Here is a 21,565-nt window from a genome sequence, read left to right on the forward strand (position 1 = left end):
CTAGCTTCTTTTATGATATTCATACAGTCTGGTGGGAGGTGGAGGTAACCGAACTCTAAGACTTCAGGAGCCAGATCGCCAAGTTCAGTTGCTGTGGATCTGGGTGTCTGATTTCTCCATGGTTCTGGGTTAATAAGGCCGGGGAAAGGCGCAGTTTTTGATGTGGAACTAGCGATTGTTCCAGAAGAGTCATGAACCAGGATTGACGTGCCCAAGTGGGAGCTACTAGAATCAGTTTTAGAGACTGTTGTTTGAGCTTGCGTACCACAAATGGAATGAGTGGGAGAGGCGGAAAAGCGTACGCAAATCTGCCTGACCAGTTCATCCATATTGCATTACCCTTCGACTGTGGGTGTGGAAACCTGGTGGCGAAGGTTGGGCATTTTGCGTTTTCGTGTGTGGCGAACAGGTCTATGTCTGGTTGGCCCCATTTTTGGAAGAATGGTAATAGGACTTTGGGGTGTAATTCCCATTCGTGGATTTGTTGTGTCTGTCGACTTAGGAGATCGGCAACCTGGTTGTGAACCCCTGGAAGGTGTTCCGCTAGCAGGTAGATGTTTTGGGGAATTGCCCATCTCCAGATGTTCTGTGCGAGTTGGGACAGTTGGAGAGAATATGTCCCCCCCTGTTTTTGTATGTAATACATGGTCGTCATGTTGTCTGTGCGGATGAGGACAGTTTTGTTCCTTAGATGTACTTGAAAGGATTTCAGTGCTAGGAACACCGCTAGAATTTCCAGGTGATTGATATGGAGCAGTTTTTTGTTGAGTGGTCCATCTGCCCTGAGTGGTGTGTTGAAGGAGATGGGCTCCCCACCCTGTGAGAGATGCGTCGGTCGTCAGCACTACTTGTGTAAGAGGCTCTAAGAACGGTCGCCCTTTGGACAGGTTGATGGTGTTCGACCATTTCAGTGAGCGAAGTGAGCGACTGTCCACCAACCCCAGATCGGTAAGTTGTGCGTGAGCCTGGTTCCACTGTTGTGCTAGACATTCTTGCAAGGGACGCATTTGAAGTCGTGTGTGAGGCACAATGGAGATGCATGACGCCATCATGCCTAACAGTTGCATAAACACTCTTGCTGGAAGAGAGTGTTGAGTTTGAAATTTTAAGATGAGGTTTTGTATGTTGGCTATCCTGGCTGTGCTGGGATAAGCTATGGCCTTGGAAGTATTTATGGTGGCTCCCAGATATTGATGTATGTGGGAGGGTCGCAGTTGAGATTTGGGATAGTTGATGGTAAATCCCAAGTTGTGTAGGGTTTGAATAGTGCGGTGAGTGTGGAGAACGCATTTGTCGAAAGTATTGGCTTTTATGAGCCAATCGTCGAGATACGGGAAGACATGGATTTGTTGTCTCCTGAGGTGCGCTGCCACTATGGCTAAGCATTTGGTGAATACCCTGTGTGCAGTTGTTACTCCGAATGGGAGGACTGTAAACTGATAGTGCTGTCCGTCTACCACAAATCTTAGGTACTTCCTGTGAGCAGGATGCATGGGGATGTGAAAGTATGCGTCCTTGAGGTCCAATGTGGCAAGGAAGTCGTCTTGTTGAAGGACCCGGGGCCCCTCCTCATGCCACTTGCGTCTCATATTCCACCGCTCATTTATTAATCTACTGGGCCAACTGGTCCATCAGCAAAACTGTGGAGGATCACCTGCATCTTTCAGCCTAACTGCACTAATTCACCGACTGATCTTCTTCGGTCGCACCCGCAAGCATTATTGCCGTCACTTTTGCATCCGCCCCCTCTACCCCGCCCATGTCCTCCCCCTCTGGCCACTATTTACCTTCTTAACACTCGCTCTGCGGTCAAACACCAAGTTGAGCTATTTGACCTTTTGGAAACTTCCAAGCCTGATGTCCTATTTCTGACCGAAACCTGGTTTACCCCTGATTCTCTGCCTGATATTTTAGCAGCTCTTTCCACCTCGTATTATGCTCTGCGCGCAGATAGCCTGGAGGCAAAGAATGGGGGTGGAGTAGCGATGATTGTCCGCCCCAACCTTCAGTTCCAAATCCTCCCTCTCTCCCCTATTACAGCAGTCGACTGCCTGATTGTTCGCTCTACTAATCTTGCGACCCCCCTCACCTGTGTCCTCTGCTATCGACCCCCTCAGTCGATGCCCTACTTTATCCCTGCCTTTCAAGAACTTTTAGCTACCCTCGTTGTAAACAACGCTGCGGTATTGCTATTAGGTGACTTCAACTTCTGGCCAGGTGATCCTCGCGAAAACCCCATCTCCAAATATTTCAACAATACTCTTTATTGTATGAAGTTTACCTCTCACATTTCCCTTCCTACCCATATACACGGTCACACTTTGGATCAAGTATGGACCCTTAATCAGTCCATATCAATCCCCCTGGTGCTCCCCTGCGCCTGGTCAGACCACTCAATCATCTCCTTTCTTCTTGATTTGAGAGTGGCCGCTAATCCTTCTTTTCCCAAAAACATTACTGCCCGCAATTGGAACCGCGTGGACATGCCTGCTCTCTGCCGCTCCCTGGCGTCCTCATCTCCTATTTTTGCCGACTCTTCCCCCAACTCCCAAGTGATTTCCATCAATAACTGGCTGCTCGCTACCTGTGACCTAATTGCCCCCACTAAACGAATTAGAACATGCCGCGCTCATGATGCAAACAGATGGTTCACTGATGCTCTAAAAATTCAGAAACTCGCGCTGAGGCAGGCAGAGCGACGCTGGAGACACAGGTACTGTCCAGTTCTCAAGGCTAGCTACGTGGCCCTCTTGCGGGACTATAAAAAAGCCATACTCTCAGCTAAGCTGGAATATTTCTCCCAGAAGATCCACCAAGCGGCTAACAAACCTAAAGAGATTTTCTCCATTGTATACGAACTTGGAGCCTCGGATAGAGTCGCCCCTAATCCTATCCCTTCTCTATCCCTTTGCAATACCCTCAATGACTACTTCATCGAGAAGATTGTCACGATCAAGAGTCATATCCCGTTACCTCCTCCCTCCTTCTCCTGTCCCCCCCCCCCACCGCCCACTTTTTCTACTTTTGACCATTTCCCTCTCATCTCTAAGGAGGCCTTCCTCACCCTCTTGCAGAAAGTCAAGTCAGGTTCTCCCGCTGACCTTTGCTCAGCCCATATTTTGCGGGAGATCTTTTCCAACTGCCCTGATCCCCCCCTCACCTTGCTCAACTCTTCTCTCTCACAGGGAATTGTCCCTGACTTGTTTAAGGCCGCCACAGTTATTCCTATTCTAAAAAAGGCGGGTGCCGACCCCACCCTGCTCTCGAATTTCAGACCTATCTCTCTGCTCCCTTTCTTAAGTAAAATTCTGGAGAGTCATATTACTTCCTGCCTCTCTTCCTATATTGAAGAAAATCATCTTCTTGCCGCTAATCAGGCTGGCTTTCGCCCTGCCCACTCTACGGAGTCAGTCGTTCTCTCCGTGATGGACGAGCTTAGGAGGAGTGCTGACATCAATTCTCCTCAGGCCTTGGTCCTCCTCGACTTGTCCGCTGCTTTCGACACGGTCGACCACTCCATTCTCTTAGACCGTGTCGGGGGCGCCGGCGTTCGGGGCTCAGCTCTGGCCTGGCTCACTTCCTTTCTGACATATCGTTCCCAAGCTGTCAAACTAGAAAGTTTTTCCGCCCCCGTCTGTTCTGTCTCCTGCGGGGTGCCTCAGGGCTCGTCCCTTTCCCCTCTTCTTTTTAATCTATATATTTATCCGTTGATTGCAGCGCTACAAGAAATGGAGGTCACGGTTTTTAATTACGCCGATGACCTTCAACTTATTTTTAACCTCTCTCCCTCCTCAGTTTCCATTCTAAGTTTCACTCCACTCTGACGTTCATCCATGATTGGATGAACCTCAACCAACTTAAACTGAACCCAGAGAAGACAGAGTTGGTCCTCATTGGTGGCTCCTCCAATCCCTGGACTCCTGCTTTTTGGCCCCCCACTTTTGGATCCCCCCCTTGTCCCTCTGCGTCGGTGAAAACCCTGGAAATTAAAATCAGTCAAGATCTCTCGATGCGTCCTCCGATTAGCTCGGTGTTCTCATCTTGCTTTCTATCCTTCAGAATAATTTGCAAAATCTCCCGTTATTTTTCGCTGGAAGCCCTTAAACTTATCATCTTGGCCTTGATCTTATCTCGCCTGGACTATGGCAACGGCCTGTATGTCGGAATCCCTGCTTATGAGTGCCGTCGCCTGCAGCTTATTCAGAACCAGGCAGCTCGCCTTATCTATAGGCTTCCGAAATTTCGTCATGCGACCCCCCCCTATTAAAGACCCTTCATTGGCTTCCCATCCTGGAGCGATCCCTATTTAAGATGGGCTGCCTGATTTTCTTGTCACGGGCTGGTACGGCCCCAGCTTTCATTAGATCAAAGATCACTGCCTATGCTCCTAGTAGAACCCTCCGCTCTTCTACCCAATTCCTTCTTAGCACCCCTCGCTATCGGAAAAAAAAAACTTGGTGGCTCTAGATTCACTACCCTTGCCCCCCTGTTCTGGAACTCACTTCCTCTCACCATCAGATCTATCCCCACTTATTCTCTTTTTCGCAAAGCTCTTAAAACCTATTTATTTCTGTTAGCATACCCATCTTAGCCTCCACCTTGTGCCCCTCTGAAGTAGCTTTGTCCCAGCGCCATGAAACCGCTTGGTAGTAGCGCGCTTTACAAATCCCTTCAACTGAGTGGGAGGACTTGTTGGAGAGTGATCATATGGAAGTGATCTGAGTGTATGTACTGATTTAGTAGTCTGAGGTAGAGTATGGGTCTTAAGGTCTCGTCCTATTTGGGAATTAGGAAGTATAGAGAATATACTCCTGTACCCTGATGTTGGAGTGGAACTGGTTCTATTGCGTGTTTTTGAAGCAAGGACCGAATTTCCTGTTTGAGGAGTGTAAGATGGTGTGGTGACATTGGACGGTGTTTGGGTGGTATGTGTGGGGGGGTGTTTGTGAGTTCGAGGCAGTAACCAAACTGGATAATTTGTCTTACCCACTTGTCTGTTGTAATGGAATTCCAGACAGGTAGGAACTGTTGGAGTCTTCCCCCGACCGGAGTGGAATGGTCTGGGGGGAGTGGGGGCAAGTCACTGTTTAGTGGCTGGAGAGGTGCGGGTGTTGGTATTGCCCCGATCTCGGCCCTTGGTGTTGTTTCCCCTATATCCTCCTCTAAAATATCCTCTGTTAGGGGATGTTTGTGCGGAGGTTTTGAAAGTGGAAGAGGTGTCTGTTCCAACATTTTTGGAGGCTCCCCTATAGAAGGAGCGTCGAAAGGAGCCTTGCGGTTGTAGAGACTGTAATGCTCCCATTGATTTAGCAGTTTTGTTATCTTTTTTCATATTCTCTAGTGCAGTATCTACTGCGGGTCCAAATAGTTGCTCTTGGTTGAATGGTTGACCAAGTATTGTTGTTTGTACTTCCGGCTTAAAGCCTGAAATACGTAGCCATGCATGGCGTCTAAGTAGTATGCTTGTGTTGACCGCCCTAGAAGCAGTGTCCGCGGCGTCTAGTGCACATTTGATTGATGCGTTAGATATGAGTTTTCCCTCTTGGATGAGGTCATTGGCCTGGGATTTGTACTGATCCGGCAGGTGTTGTAAAAGATCTTCTAACTGATCATAATGAGCCCTATCATATCGGGCTAATAGGGCTTGTGTGTTGGCAATACGCCAATGGTTAGCAGCTTGTGCTGCAACTCTTTTGCCCGAGGCCTCTAATAGCTTGTACTCTTTGTCTGGGGGCGGTGTGTCTCCTGTTTGGGAGTTAGCCCGCTTTCTTGCGTTTGAAACTACTAAAGAGTCTAGAGGGAGCCGTGCGGGGCAGGTCTATATTTTTTTCAATTCGGGAGTTAAGAACCCTAGCTCTAACAGGGTCTTTAAAAACCTCTGTGGCGTGTTTTATAACTCCCTTAATCATGGGCAAGATCTGAACTGATTTTTGCGACTGTTCGAATGTGTCTAGAAGAAAGTCCTCTTCGGGTGTATCTGAGTGCATGGTGACGCCATGGAAGAGCGCCGCCCTGTTTATCAGCTGCCCAAACCCTAGGTGGTCATCAGGAGGGGAGGGTTTGGAGGGGTATGTATTGGGATCAGGAATATCAGGTAAAGGGTAAGCCCAGTCGTCTAAGGGTGCCGTATCCGGGAGTGTGAAAGGATCATTAGGATCATTAAGGTCATCCGGATCACCTCCTCCCCCTAAGTCATCATCATCATCCTGTGGAGGTGGTGTATGTGAAGGAGATGGTAGAGGAGAAGGAGATGGGGGCAGGGGGGGTGGGATGAGAGGTGATATAGGAGAGGAAGGACGAATGGGTGAGGTGGCGAAGTCCTTCTTCTTTATGGGAGCTGGAGGAGGTGTTGTGTCCAGCTTCCTTTTCTTGTATGGCACAGCGGTGACATGTCCGGTTTTTGGATTGATATAAATGCCGAAGAACGTTTCGATGCCGGTGGAGATTCCGGCCTCGATGGTTTCGGAGCCTGCTTCGGTGCCGAGAGGTGTTGAGTCTTCGGTGCCGAAGGTATTGTGGGCACAATAACATGTGGTTTTCTCGAGCCCGAGCCATGTGTAGGCTTATATTTCTTCGGAGCCGAGCCTGAGGGCGGGGCTTCTGAAGACTATTTTCGGTCGCGACTGGGGCCAGCTGGCGGAGTCTTGATCAATGCCTTTTTTGGGGGGGTTGGGGTAGGGGCACTGGTACTCACTCGTTGCCCCGGAGTGATGAGGTCATCAGAATCGTCCGCTTCGGATACGATTTTGAGGTCTTCGGAATCGTCTTCCGGGACATCCTGGGCAAAGATGTCCTCTGGTTCTGGAGCTGGTCTGGCCATGATATGGCGTCGAGCTCTTCGGTCCCGGATGGTTTTCTTGGAACGGAATGCGGCGCAGGCTGGACAGTTAGATTCGTTATGTTCCGGCGAGAGGCACAGGTTGCAGACCTCGTGGTGGTCACTGTGGGGGAACTTTGCTCCACATTGGGGGCATTTTTTAAAGGTGTCCTTTCCATGAGCCATATCCGGAACCGGTCCGATTGGATTTAGACGTCGAGTTGTAAAGGTTTTTGGTTTCGAAAGCTGGATCTTCAGAAGTTTTCAGCCGGAGTGGAAAAGTTCATCCAAACCCAATGGCGGAAAAAAACAATCTGAGGATGGAGTGAATGCCCATGCGCACTGTTGTCCAGAGGAGGAGTCACCTATCTCGTGACCAAAAGGCTTCTTCCGAAGACAACAACAACCTGCAATCATCCGAGCCCAGCACCAAATGGCGATCTTATCCCAGCTCATATGCCTCGAACACACTTTCTTTTGAATGGATATCATTCAGAAGTTGGTGATTCAGGACAAAGCTTTTGAACAATACCATTTGACAATTAACATGGTCAACCTCTATTGGCTTTTTGTATTTTATTTATTTGAAGCAGTTACCCAAGACAAGTAGTAGAAGTTGAATTCAATGTAGGAGTATTTTAGAGAAACATGAAGAACGTAGAACCAGAATTGAGAAGTTGAAACGAAATGAAATACCAGCATTTGTAAAGCGCACAGCTACCTCCGGAGAGGTGTCCCGGCGCTGGGGGCCGTTGGGAAGATTAAGCGAGCTATTGCCCAGAGTCACATGGTGCTGGGCTAACCTGGCGCCGGGGATCGAACCGGGAACCCCGTGAGCCGGAGTCAGGCACCCTGGCCGCTGCGCCACACCTCTTGCACATAATTCCAGTTGCCATAATTTCCGTTCTTTTTCAGTTTTTGCATAACTTTTAAAAAGTTAATTGCATTTTTCCAGAAATATGTGTCCATTGAAATTCTTTAACATATCTAATAAAAGATAAAAACCATCAATGTAAGACTGTTTTGGCAACTTCTCCTGAAAAATGGGAAGTGACATAACAGTTTTCATTTTACAGTTTACTCAGGCACTCGGAATATGAAATACACAAATTCAAATCTGAAGATGAACAATATATAACATTACATATAAAATGTGCTTTATTTTGTATTATTCCTCCAATCAGTCCTCACTGACAGTATGTGGAATGTTCAAATACAATTTAAGATAATCTTCCATAGGTTTTGACATATTTTGGTTTAAAAACAAATGTATCACTTGCTAAAAAACAACATTCCTATTCAAACATCAGATCATCAAAACACATTTAAATGGGCTTTGTTTTTCTGACAAATATATGCCAACCCAACAGATCGTCCATGTAAAGAAGTTAATTGCTTCCTAAAGGAAGAATTTCAACCGTAAATGTGTTGAGTTTCAATGTTAAGGGTTGCGCAAATATCAGACGTTATTGTTACTTGCTGTGAAAGATGATTGTCAGATGACCTGTTTCACAGTCCACAGTGCTGAACCATATTGAAATTCTAACTCCGATATCAATTAAACAACTAAGAATGGTGTGTTCTTATACATTTCAGAGGTCAATACTATTTGTTTTAATAGTTAAACTTTATTTCTTCTGCCTGAATGCAGTCTGCAGGTAGTTATTTTAAAGGGTTACTTTATTTATTTATTTATGTGTTGGCACACCCAAGCATACAGCTAAAAGTGCTGGAATATCTATGGAGACCTGGAGCAGGCACTTTAGGTATACTTCTATATGGGTAAAGTAATTATACTAAGACGAATATAAACTTTTTAATTTTGAATTTGTTTATTTTCTCAGAAAGCTGCTGATTGCCTTCATCGGTGTTAGTAATTTCTTTTTACTTTTTGTGTTTAATAGTTTTATATTTAACTTAGTCACATGTACTGTATTGTGTCATTTATATTATATCATTTATATTATATTTTGTAAATAAGTTACTGGGCACAGTAAATGGTACTGCTTCTAAGCACTGTGCCAGCTGACATAATTGAATGTAGCAGTAGACATGAGTGCTTTAAGAGTCTGGATCTGAGCATCTTCAATTATTTTTCAAGACAACAGAAAAAGCCACAAGCCTGAGGGTGGAGGAATATCATAGGGCTAAGAGTGAGTGAAATTTCATAAGTCAGTTACCTTTCATGGTGTTACTGCCAATAAAACATTTAATTGTTATATTCATTCAATACCTCTTCAGACAGACCGTTCTCCTGCAAATGTAATCAAGTCCAAGCACAAGCCTCAGTTTTCTGTAAGAGCTTGCTCAGTTTTCCTTTCCAGTTAAATGGCTCCTGGTAAAGTACAATTTCTGCAGCATGTGGGACGGGCAAACCTCTGTCCCGAGTCATGGTATGCTTAGATAATATGCTAATTAACCAAAGGAACACCACCCCCATTCAAAGTTTCCACATTTCTGGGCATCCTGCCGGTGATGTCTGGTTAGTTCTCAATGGATTGCGTCGCTCTTCGGTGTGTATTCTTCGGTGTTCATTGAGATTGTATTTCCTATTAAAGCATTTGTGACACTCGCTGCATGTAAATGGTTTTTCACCTGTATGTATTGTCCGGTGCCGATTAAGATCACCCTTTCTGCTGAAACTTTTATCACAGTCAGTACATGCATATGGTCTCAGGTCTGTATGTGGTCTATTCAACCTAAGGAATTCTCCTTCCTGATTAAAATGCTGATCATATTCAGTGCCCAAGAAATGTCCATGGTTTTGATCCATCTGTTGAAGACATGTACTAAGCGCCGCATTCCTTAAATTACTTTCACATTCATTATACGTACTTGATTTTTCTCCTGTGACGGTCTTGTGATGTAAATTGTCCTTTGTTGAGTTACTGAAAATACTTTCCAACTGAGGAATTTCCTTCTCTTCAAATTCATGAATATTTTGAAGCCACAGCTGGTTTCTGGAATTTGTTCCTTCCTCAAGACTCTGCACGACTTTAAAATTTACTTTTTTCAATAGAGTTTCACTAGATTTTGTTTTTTCTGCTTGTGTTCCAAGATTCAGAGTTGTACTTTGTTTGGGTTTGTCGTCACCTGTAAGAGTACATTTAAAGTCTGGTCAATACCCTTCTGCTTACATCAAAGAACACTTCGACAGAGATAATATTTTAGATTTTAAGATAGCAAAATAGAAACAAGTCATTTACCTGATGAGATAAAGATATTTGCATAAAATAATCACACTTTCACTTTTCATTTAAAAATACAAATGTTCACACAAAAAAATCTGAAATTCAGCTCTTAATCTCATTGGTTACAACGTTTGACTTATGGATTCCACATATGCTTCTGCAGGTTCCATACCACCCCTAGCTGTCATAATTAGTTCCTTTTTCAGGCTATGATCACTGGTGCACCTAAAGTCTTCATCCAATGTGTATTCCATAGAGGTTATAGGTTTTTACCTCCCATTAGAATTATCACAGGATGACTCCACAGAATGTCAGAGACGCAACACCCCTTTCAAATGTTATGCACCAAGTCAGACAACTTTGATCCGATCTAATGAGTTGAGTTGATGGAGACACTTTGGTTCAATACAACTTTAAAGAACTGTAGGCCCTTGTCAATTAAAAAATGACAAACACGAGGTAAACCCTTTCAGGTATAATGCCCTCACCACTAAGATTCCAAAATAAGGATCTCCACTTCAGGAGGGGCCTGATGCAGCGACAATAAGGTAATTGTTCAAGAGAGTTAGCTCTTGATAGACTATAGAGTTGTAGAACTATACAGTTGTATACAATGTAGTTATATGTGTACACGTAGAGTAAATAAAATCGATGACTCCTTGAAGAATTTGGGAAATAAATAAAATAAATATTAGGTGACTATTAATTGATGTGCAAGTCATTTAGTTCACTTAACCAGACTACCCCGACCATCAAATTGGCACATCTAAAACATTTTAAGAAGAAATATATAATGTCCTAAAGAAGGCCAAGCCAAAGAAATGAGGACAGCAGAAATGCTGCATCAATGGCAAATTAGGCTGGAAGTTTAAAGAAAGTGATGCACACAATAGGACTTTTTATGAAAGGTAAACAGAAAGCAATGATATGCAAAGATGTTTGTAAATGGATTCTATTAGGAATAAATAAGTATATAGAAGAAATCGTAATATATATTTTATATGTAATATGTATTAAAGAATTTGAAATATTTTTTAATAAGGAAACTTACTAAATAGAAGTCTTTGTTAGATCATTTCATAATGTGTGTGATGAATATCATTTGAGACTACGAGGGTTGTTGCTGGCATGTTGATAAAGCTGAGTAAGATAAGCCTCTGTCTCAGAGACATTTAGTGAGACTACCTCTATCCACACTTGCAGCAGAGACTAGATAAACAAGCATGCAAAAAGCACAGCATGATCACTGCTTTGACATAATGGCCTCTCAGACTGCCGGCCAAGTGTCCTCGCCAAAAATTACAAAATTGGGTTAGGGAGAAACTAGACTTCTTGGAGAACCCACGTGATATCTGATTAAGCCTGCAGAACTGGCAATGTTGTATCTATGATAAGCTCTCCAGGACATTTCAGAAAGGACATTTGTGGAAATTACCTATCAGGATCAAAGAGAAAGCCTTCCCACCCTCTTAAACAGCCCAGGGTTTCATCGCATTTGGAATCTTCGTAAACAGGCGGATTCAGGTTTGCGGATTGATAAGAGATCATATTAAAGCTCTCAAATGGAATTACAGAAAGCAGTTGGAAAAGCCAAGAAGAAATATCACAGTTGTGAAACAGCTGAGGGGGATTACAGGACAAATGAGCAGCTTAAGCTGTTTGAAAATGTTGATCCAGACAGTTTACTTGGAATACAAAGTTGTTTCTTGAGTGGAGCTGGCTGATGGCTTTGCTGGTGTCTTCTGTAAAAATATAACAGTGCTATGTTTAGAGAAATGAAAATGTCCTACTTGGATCAAAGGAGTCTGGCTATCACCTCTTCAAACAAGTCATTAAGCTTCCAAACACTTCCAGTATGACACTTCCAGTATGCCCTCTGACTTGTTAAATGTGTAATTCTTCCCTTTAAAAGGGGTTAGCAGCCTACATTTAGAGTACACAGTAATGTTAGCCCTCCTACAGGAAGGGAATCTGTCCTCCATAAAATCTGACTAATTTGAGGCAACTCTCCAACCTCCCAATATTGGTCAAGGTAAGTGAGCAAGTGGTCCAAGCCCTGCTCCAGGACTAGACGGAGCTAGCTGGGCTATAGGATATCACCCTGCCAGGGTTTCACCCCACACAAAGGATTGAGAAGCCATGTTCAACAGAAGACACATTTCTCCCAGTATGTGGTCAGTAGTGCCAAGATTATGTGATTTAAAATTTGCCTTTGACAGTAGAAAACCACTTACTGCTAGATGTTTTAAAAATGAGATTAGGTCTCATGAGGGCAGATAAATCCTGGTGAGCTTCAATCCCAGAAGGAAAGCCCTAACAGATAAAGTTGATAACGTTCCTTCTACAAAATGACAAAAGAGCAGCCCTTCAAGCCCTCTTGTATCTGAAGAGTGTCTATACTCTTCTCCAAGGCCTTGCAGGCTCTACAGTGTCTCCCCCTTAAAGACTTCCTTCATGCCACAGCACGCTTCAGGGGCCTAAAGAAATAGGACCACATCTAGGCTACCCGAAGGGAACTCTAATGGCTCCCTTTGCCGACCTGCGCCATCTTCTGATCCACCTACAATATCTATACAAGCATCACCTACAACTATTCAGCTGACAGGCTTAAAATCTCTGGTGGCTGTCTGCACACCCACAGCCACACGCCATCAAACTGGAGACCAAATGGAAAAAGAAAACTAAAGCAGCAAGCCTGGTCTATTTAAGAATCAAGGATCAGTAACATCCTTGTATCTATCAGGACCACCATAACCATGCCCCAATTTAAGAAATACCTTAAGACAACACATCACTTACTTTTAGTAAGGCTCTTTCTGGTGTATAATCGAACTGTAGATTCCTCACCTTTGAATACTTCCCAGGTGCCAGTCTGGTTCCAGAAACTTTGGTTAGTGGCGCTCTCGCACGCTGCTACGTGGCAGCGTAGTGCTGCTTGTTGGCTCTGAAAGTGACATGATCTGATCCACATAGGCTCCTGTGCTTGTTTCGAAATGAGCCCCCGGGGACCACCACCTCTGTGGGGCTTAATTTACATATTGGAGGGGAGCCGTGTTTACCCCCCTTCCTGTGGCTATTTAGAGCCCCCGGGACCACCCCCTGCACTAGGTTTTACAGCAACAAACAAAAGAGTGGGGCAACGCGGACCCTTGCTCCCCAGGGCCCACCACCTCCCTGGGGCCAGCTAATAAAGAACATTGGGGCCTCTCCAGGACCACCAGTAAGTCCCACACAGCGGGATTACTGAGAGGTCAATGGATGCCTGCCCTCTTTGTCCTGCACTCGGAAAAGGCTAGCCTAGCTGATGAGGGTGAAACCCAAAACCGGTCCCAGGATGCTTGTTTATGGTCCAGAGAGAATCCGGCTTGCAGTTCTTGGTGTACTGTTCCCATGAGGAACAGGTTCAAGGCCGATTTGCATATGGCTGGGTCTAAACTGGGGTGGCATGGTGAGCAAAAGAGCAATGGATTTAACCCAGATCTCTTGACTGGGGGTGAATGTTTGATTTACTCAGCATAGGTATGCATAGACGGGGGTCCCTTGCTTGCTGTGCCACTGGATTCAAGCTAGCTTGGCTGATGAGGGGTTAATTAGTCTGACAGAGTGGGACTGCTGAGAGCTGGTCGGAGGACCAACCCTCTTTCTCAACCACACCTCCTGGAGCACTACTAGTTGGGGGATAAAGTCTCCTTGGATGCTGAGAGTCCTTGGGGGCCAAGAACCCCTCCTGTGACCACCAGTAAGTCCCACACAGTGGGATTGCTGAGAGCCCATTGGAAGCCCTCCCCCCTTTATTCACTCACTGTACAGACCCATACAACCACTCACACAGCTACTCACACACCCACTCACTCACATAACCACTGACACACCCAGTCACAGACCCATACTGCCACTCACACCAAGTCACAAACACAGGCCCTCACACACCCACACAGGCACTCACACAGGCACTCACAGACCCATACAGCCACTTACACACCCAAGCAGTGACCTATACAGAAACTCACACACCCTCTCAAAGTTTACAGTTAGGAAATAACATTTAACAAGCATTGGCATAGCGAATAGGTCTTGCCTTTGGGACCTTATAAGTGTTTAGTTATCCAGCACAATATCCTTGGTGCAACAACATCAAGTGTTGCATGGCTAAACACATAAAAGGTCCCAAAGGCGAGACCTATTGGCTATGCCAATGCTTGTTTTGAGTGAGTGGCTCTTGGCAAAATGTATTTTGGGTCTGGTGTAATACTTATAGCCCCTATTCCCGTCTACTTGCACCCAATGCATCCTTAAATGTCCCATGTACAGCCGGGGCATGACACTCCAATTACCCCTGCCCTCCAGTGACACTTTACCTGTAACGGTTGGTGGTGGAGATGGTGGACGTGGTGGAGGTGGACGTGGTGGTGGGGGACGCGGTGGTGGTGGTGGAGGACGCGGTGGTGGTGGACGCGGTGGTGGAGGACGTGGTGGTGGGGGACGGGGTGGTGGGGGACGTGGTGGTGGGGGACGTGGTGGTGGGGGACGTGGTGGTGGGGGACGTGGTGGAGGACATGGTGGTGGTGGACTTGGAGGTGGTGGTGGACTTGGAGGTGGTGGTGGACTTGGACGTGGTGGTGGAGCGCGGTGGTGGTGGACGCGGTGGTGGTGGTGGCCGTGGTGGTGCAGGTATGCCACTGTGAGGTAGAGATGCTGCGACATTGTGCCTCTTCAAAATGTATTTTGGGTCTGGTGTAATACTTGTAGCCCCTATTACCGTCTACTCACACCCAATGCATCCTTATATGTCCCATGGACAGCCGGGGTTGACACTCCTATTACCCCTGCCCTCCAGTGACACTTTACCTGTAACGGTTGGTGGTGGTGGTGGAGATGGTGGACGTGGTGGTGGTGGTGGACGTGGTGGACATGGTGGTGGACGTGGTGGACATGGTGGTGGACGTGGTGGACATGGTAGTGGTGGTGGTGGACGTGGTAGTGGTGGACATGGTGGTGGTGTAGTGAAGATTGCTATCTATATACGTACAATGCTAAGTTAGCACAACCGCGTTAGATGTTAGAAAGCCATCTTGTCACTTTTGCTGCTTTTGCACACAACACTGTAGTCACATGTTATTAATTGAGAAATGCTTGCTCGACTTTGCTTCACATGAGAACTGTCTGTTGTTCACATCCCGAACAGTGAGCAGCGACCTTGGTCTGAACATCGTGTAAAGAAACAGTCTGGGTCGCTAGACGGTGCATGTGGTTGGGTTCAGGTTGATCGGCCCACTCTTTAGCCATAACACGCACGCAGCTGCAAATACCTGAAAGTCGGGTGCTTTTAATATTGCAGTGTTGCATGTTTTTCACACATTCGGAAGAAGAGCTTTCCCAGGAGCAGAGTTTAGCAGATCCTGTGATGTGATTCCACTAAGCTGATCTTTACGGTATGGGGTTCCCCATTCAAGCCTAGAGACCTTTTATTATTTGAATAATAATAATAATATTAGTTTACTAGCGAAAGGAAGGTGGCTGATATCCACTGTCATTTTAGTATGATTACTCCTTTCATTTTCTATGGTATTGTAACTATGCTGATGGTTTTGTTCTTAATCATTTGTCTGCTTATGTTAGCCAAAGTACTCCATCTTAGGACACGAGGTTTATAAAATAAACTCTTTAAACTTTACTGTGTCTCTGTTTATTCTGTTGTGGACTGATATGAGAATAATTACGAACAGGTATTTCTGATTCCCACCATTCCTGAGAATACCCTAAGTCGCTTGTTCTGGGTTGTCTATACATTGGGACCGCCGAGATAAAACTCGGATAACGAAAGGGACACTGATGCTAGTCGGATAAGGGGTGAGTTTTTGGTACACCACAATTCACTGAGGTCCTGGTTTCCTGTACATAGTTCTGTGCATAAGCAGAATCCCTGCAAGATGGCGCACCTAACGTTTGGTCTATTGATTTGAAACGCCTTAGTAGTGCTTATATTAGTCCACAACACCCTCACTCTGGTTTCCGGTTAACGGGAGTGACGGTTTAACCTACCTGTGTTTCGACTAATAGGTTCTTTCAAGCTTGATCATTAAAACGGTTATTTTTTACTGAACCCCAGTGCTACTGTTGATATCGTTGATACTCTTTAGTGTGTCCTAATGGCGGTCGAGATAGCCGCGCATAGTCGTACACCTCTACGCCGTCATTTGACGACGTATGGGGTGCCAGTTGTTTTACTCTTGGGTGACTTTTCTGGCGGTGGATGATGATGATATGTTTTATTCCTTTACTCCCACGCAGCTACCTGCGGTCAATACCCCGTATAGGACACAAGAAATTCCTATCTCTGCCTGGCAGCATACCATTTGGTTTAATGGCGCCCTTCCCCATGCGGTTGACCGGCTAGAATGGGCCCGTTGTCTATTGCAGGGGCCTCATGGCCGGTGCTGGCCGGCTTTACGCCTCATCCCCGCTATCTCACGGTGGTGGTGGCTGAGTTGCGGGTACTACACACAGCCCTGATTACAGTTCATAGGGCTTTAGTGCAGTACGTGTCACGCAACGTGCAGGTGGGGGCACCTGCTGTTGCGGGACAACCAACGGACCACCACGCGGTGGTTATTAGTCCTGTTATGGTTAATTCGGTAATGGGCAAGCGCCCCCAAAGTAAGGATGATTTTCCTTATTGGCTTGCTGAGAAATTTGACCAACTGGAGGCGGTTTTTCTGCATACCACTCCTGTGGAGAAACACAGGATTCTCACCATTAGTTTGCCGAAAGACTTAGTCCCAGATATGGCTGATTGCACAAACTGGGGCAAGGTCTTTGCCGCGACCTACTCGAAGTGCTTCGGCACTCCGTCTATGTCTGTACTACCCTTCGTCATCAAACGTGTTCAAGAGAATCACGGTGCGGAGGCTGCTGTTGAATTAGGAATGAGGCTTGTCGGAGTGTTCGATGTGGTGGCTTCCATGGTAATCGGCAACCTCAAAGGAGATGCCATGCAGTTCCAAGTAGCTAATAAGCTGGACCGCGTGGATGAACTCGACAGGCCCAAGGAGTTCGCTAAAATAATTGCGCAAGCCTATAGGACCGTGGGCCATAGTGCCTTGGGTGTTAAACCAACCATAGTAGTTCCTGATATAGTACAGCAAACTAAGGTGAGCTCGTCTACTAAAGACGAACGCCCAAATTTTCCTGAACAAAGTTGGCGAGCAAAGAAACAGGGGAAGCAGCAACAAAAACAGGGGTCTCGTCCTGCCTCGCCCGTGCAGTCGTCCAGCGAACGCACATATGATCTGCGCGATCGATCTCGTATTAAGTCACCTGATAGATTTCAGGTTTCTGAACAACGCTCTCCTCGTTCTTCACAGGAAACATCGGCTTCACAATCCGGTGGCGGAGACCTTGGGAAAGGAAGGGGAGCCCAAAGTCGTGAGCAACCCCGTCAGACTGACGGCAAAGGCAAGCAGGACTCCCGTTTCAGAAGAAGAAAGTTGCTGCGCTAACAGCGAGGTATGCCACAGATGGTGCAGACGCAGCTTCAGAACCTGACATGGGCACTAACGCTGCTCGACAGCGCGGCGGAAGTTACAGTAGTGAGACAAGCACTGCGTCCATATCTGGTGGCGACAGCAACTGATACATTCATAACTGTAGAAACTGCTGACACTAGAGTGGCTCCCCCTGACAGACTATATGATATAGTCCTTTTAATTGAAGGTGACATACAACGCACGATTAAAGGGATTTTTTGGGATAATCTGACCTCTTCATATGATATTCTATTGGCAGAGGCTGATTGGCCCCCGGCTTTCTTTTTAGATGCTCCTAGAGGGGAGGAGGTAATCCTCCCGTCCTTTGCGCACACAGTGCCAAAGGCCCAAGCTAAAAAGTTCACCGAGGAGTGGGCTCTGGTGCTTGCACCTGCGCTGTATCGTAATCAGGTAGGCTGGGATAAATTGTCCCCCAGCCATGAAATTCCGTTGCGGTCCACGCCCCAGCCACAACCCCAATATCCCATGCGTCATGAAGCAAGACCTCACGTGGCGGCGATCCTTGAACAATTGGAATATCAAGGTGTAATTGAAACGTGTGTGTCACCAATGAATAATCCTTTATTCACTGTGACGAAGCCAGACGGGTCGTACAGCCTAGTTTTGGATTACCGGCATTTAAACGCTCATTGCCGGACATGCGCGGTACAGAATACCCACAGTTCAGCTCTCGTCAATAGTCTCGTGAGAAAACGGTTTAAAACCACACTTGACATTTCCAATGGCTTTTACAGCCATAACCTGTCCTCTCTTAGTGTGAGTGGACAGCATTTACCTCGGGTGGCAAACAAAAAAATTTCAAAAGATTACCGATGGGCTATAAAAACAGACCTGGTGTCTTCGCCGCTCGAGTTGTCTCTCTGTTGGAGAGCATAGACCCTGATGCGTACTCTTATGTGGATGATATTTATCTCACAGATGACGAGTTGGGACCGCATCTGCGTCGCGTTGATCGCATCATTGTTTTGTTTGCAGACTTCGGGTACAAATTCAACTTTGCGAAGTCTCACATTGCGCAATATACAGTGTTGTTCGTGGGATACAAACTCAACAATGAAGGTCAAGGATTGGCTCTGCACTTCCTAGAGAAATGCGCATGCCTACGTGCTCCTACAACACTGAAGAAATTACAATCTCTGCTGGGCTTTCTGAATTTCGGTCGTACGTACATTCCTGATTATGCCCAGCGTATCAAGCCGCTTTATGCCTTGGTACAACCTACTTTTTCCAAATCATGTTGGCTGCCAGAGCATTCAGCTATATTGCAATCATTGCAAGCTGACCTTCTTGCTTCAAAATACTTACTGACGCGTGATAACCACACTAACCTGGTAATAAGAATTGTGCCAGGCGCAGTGGGTTTCACATATTTAACGTTCAATGAGGGCGACACCGTCCCCATTGCCGACAAATCACACTTGTACACTTCAGCTGAACTGCGATTTTCCGCTGTCGAGAAAGTTCTGACGGCAGTACAGATGGCGATTCTGAAAGAGCGAGCGCTATCGCAAGGTAAACGCATGTTGGTGGTAACACCATATCCCGCCCTTGAAGCGGTGACGAAAGCAAGTGTACCTAATTCGAAGGCTTTGCATCCAAGGTGGATACAATGGGCCACGTCCTTGACATCGCCTGACGTCACATATATCTTTGACGCGGCTATTCAGACTCAGGAGTTTTTGCAGTATGAATTCGTTCATCCAGCTCCTCTGCGCCCGCTCGAGGATTACCATTGTGTCATTTACACTGACGGTTCTGCGCAACCGGCTACTGGATCGAAGCATGCCTATTCAGCGGCCTGCGCAATTGTGGTCGGTACTTTCGTGAATGGTGAATTCCAATCCGATGTCGTGCATACGCAGTCATTGAGTGATTGTACCGCACAGTTGGCGGAGCTTCGTGCTCTGGTGCTTGCACTAGAGTTTGCTGATCCCCAAGTTACTACTCTTATAGTGAGTGACTCCTTTTATTGTGTCCAATCTTACATCGACAATCTACATTTTTGGTCTCAGAATGACTACCATGATTCCAAAGGTAGCACGATTAAGCATAAAACGCTTTGGGTTCGAGTGGCAGAACTTAAAGAACATCTGCCTCTCGTGAATGTTATTCACACTCTTGGTCACCAACGGGTTGGTGTCCATGCTGTCGGCAACAGCCTAGCTGACGAGGCAGCAAAAACAGCAGTGGCGACATACTTAGTAGCAGCAGATACAAGATCACAAAGTAAGATCGATGATGACATCTTGGCAGCTATTGCTGCTACAGACAATGGAACAAAATATCCAAGAGTTTTCCCTTCTCGTTACCATTATCGCTTAAGTCCTGATAACATCCCGTTAGAGAGGATTAACGACGTTGGTGACAGATTGATTCCCAACGCGGACTGCAGACCATCTTTGATATTAGCAGCTCACGAGGGCATGGCATCCGCGCATGCCGGCGTTGCAGCTACTATATCTCTGTTACAACAACGTTACTGGTGGTGCGGTTTATACAAACAAGCTCGCGCTTTTGTTCTTAATTGTGACATTTGCCAGCAGATAAAACCTTCAACTGCCGCGCGCCCACCACAAACTCAGTTGTACATATCTAATAAAACACTGGGTTGTGTTGATTTAGATCATTGCGGTCCATTTACCTCTGATACTGCGTACAAATACATCTTGGTTGCAGTGGATTCGTGCACACGTTTTCTGTGGGTGTGGCCACAAAGGAGTGCTGATGCCCGTACTGTCATCAAGGATTTGCGTGTCTTTGTTGGAAGTTTTGCATGTGGTACCTTTCATTCTGATCAGGGCCCTGCGTTCGCCACTAAGGCGTACAAAGAGGCCATGAGAAATTTGGGGGTCCAAGTCAAATTTGTGTCTCCATACCGACCTGAGGGTAATAGTGTGGTGGAGCGAATGAACCGTGACTTAAAGCAATCTTTGAAAGCCAGGGTTTTAGGTACTGGCCGGAACTGGCTAGCCCACTAATAGGACGTGCAACGTGCACTTAATAATCTCCCTAGAAGGTCTCTGGCTGGGCGGACCCCATACATGATGCTCGTTGGTATACGAATGTTTGTCCCGGACCTTGATGGTCTAGACATGGCGGCGTCGGCCGCACCCTTTGACGTAGATGATCACTGTGCTGTATTGCAGAATCTTCAAGAAGCCAGAGACAGTCTAGCGAAGGAACACGTACCCTCCACATCTGATGCTGCGCTTCAGATTCCGGTAGTCAGCTGGCTACCTCGAGATGGTGATCTGGTCCGTGAGAAGGTGGTGAACAAGAAGGAGTTCGGCCCCTCTTATCGTGCACCAGTTCCGGTGCTTGGAGTACAGGGTACACGTACAGTCATTTTACCTCCACTTCCAGGTCGAAAGGATAACAGGTACATCTCTATTGACAATGTCAAGCTACAGCGAGTGGCCGATTCTTCTTAGTATGACATCGGCAGTTTCTTGCCCTTCGATGCTGAGAAATTCTGTTGTTGCGCCAGCTTCTAACACCTTGCCTGATGTTGCCGTCGAGATGCATACAGTTACTGGTCCTTTATTGCCACCGACACCTGGTGGCCTACCTGAAGATATTGAGTATGCTTATCCTGCGGATGTCCCATTGCCTGTTTTACAATCCACCACAGTTACCCAGTCGCGATACTCCTTTGACACTAATTCAATGACTTCCATTGCCCCGTCCAAAGTTTCAATTTTTGTTGCCTGGTTCAAAAGACATTTTTTGATTCCCCCTTGGACTTACATTTGGCTGGTGCTCATATGTATTTTTTTGTTTGTGTCCATTGGCATGGTGGTAGTATTTTTTAGTCTTATCTACCTGAAAGAACGCTCTACAATTCGACTAATTGATGGAACTTTGGCCCCCCACTCCTCATCACATATCATGAAAAGGGACCAGACTTTTGTGAACATTACTGCCTGGCCTGTAAGTGATGGGATCGCTTGGGATGCAGTAAAATTTCAAATTCATGGCCCCACTGAAGTAATCAATGTGCCGAATGTATT

At 46.2% G+C, this 21,565-nt stretch overlaps 1 protein-coding gene across 5 annotated transcripts in view; it reads right to left on the reverse strand.

Annotated features, from left to right (window-relative positions):
• Window positions 1-7,952: 7,952 nt before the first annotated feature.
• The window catches only part of LOC146856171 (uncharacterized), a 128,367-nt gene continuing 114,754 nt past the window's right edge, over window positions 7,953-21,565 (reverse strand). For all 5 annotated transcript variants that reach the window (XM_085654219.1, XM_085654218.1, XM_085654221.1 and 2 more), the window contains one exon: window positions 7,953-9,910. In XM_085654219.1, coding sequence (XP_085510345.1) covers window positions 9,258-9,910 — 653 coding nt within the window. In that variant the 3' untranslated portion in view covers window positions 7,953-9,257. The remainder of the gene's footprint in view (window positions 9,911-21,565) is intronic.

The sequence above is a fragment of the Triturus cristatus genome, chromosome 4_1 (genome assembly GCF_964204655.1).
Source record: "Triturus cristatus chromosome 4_1, aTriCri1.1, whole genome shotgun sequence".
Lineage (NCBI taxonomy): Eukaryota > Metazoa > Chordata > Amphibia > Caudata > Salamandridae > Triturus > Triturus cristatus.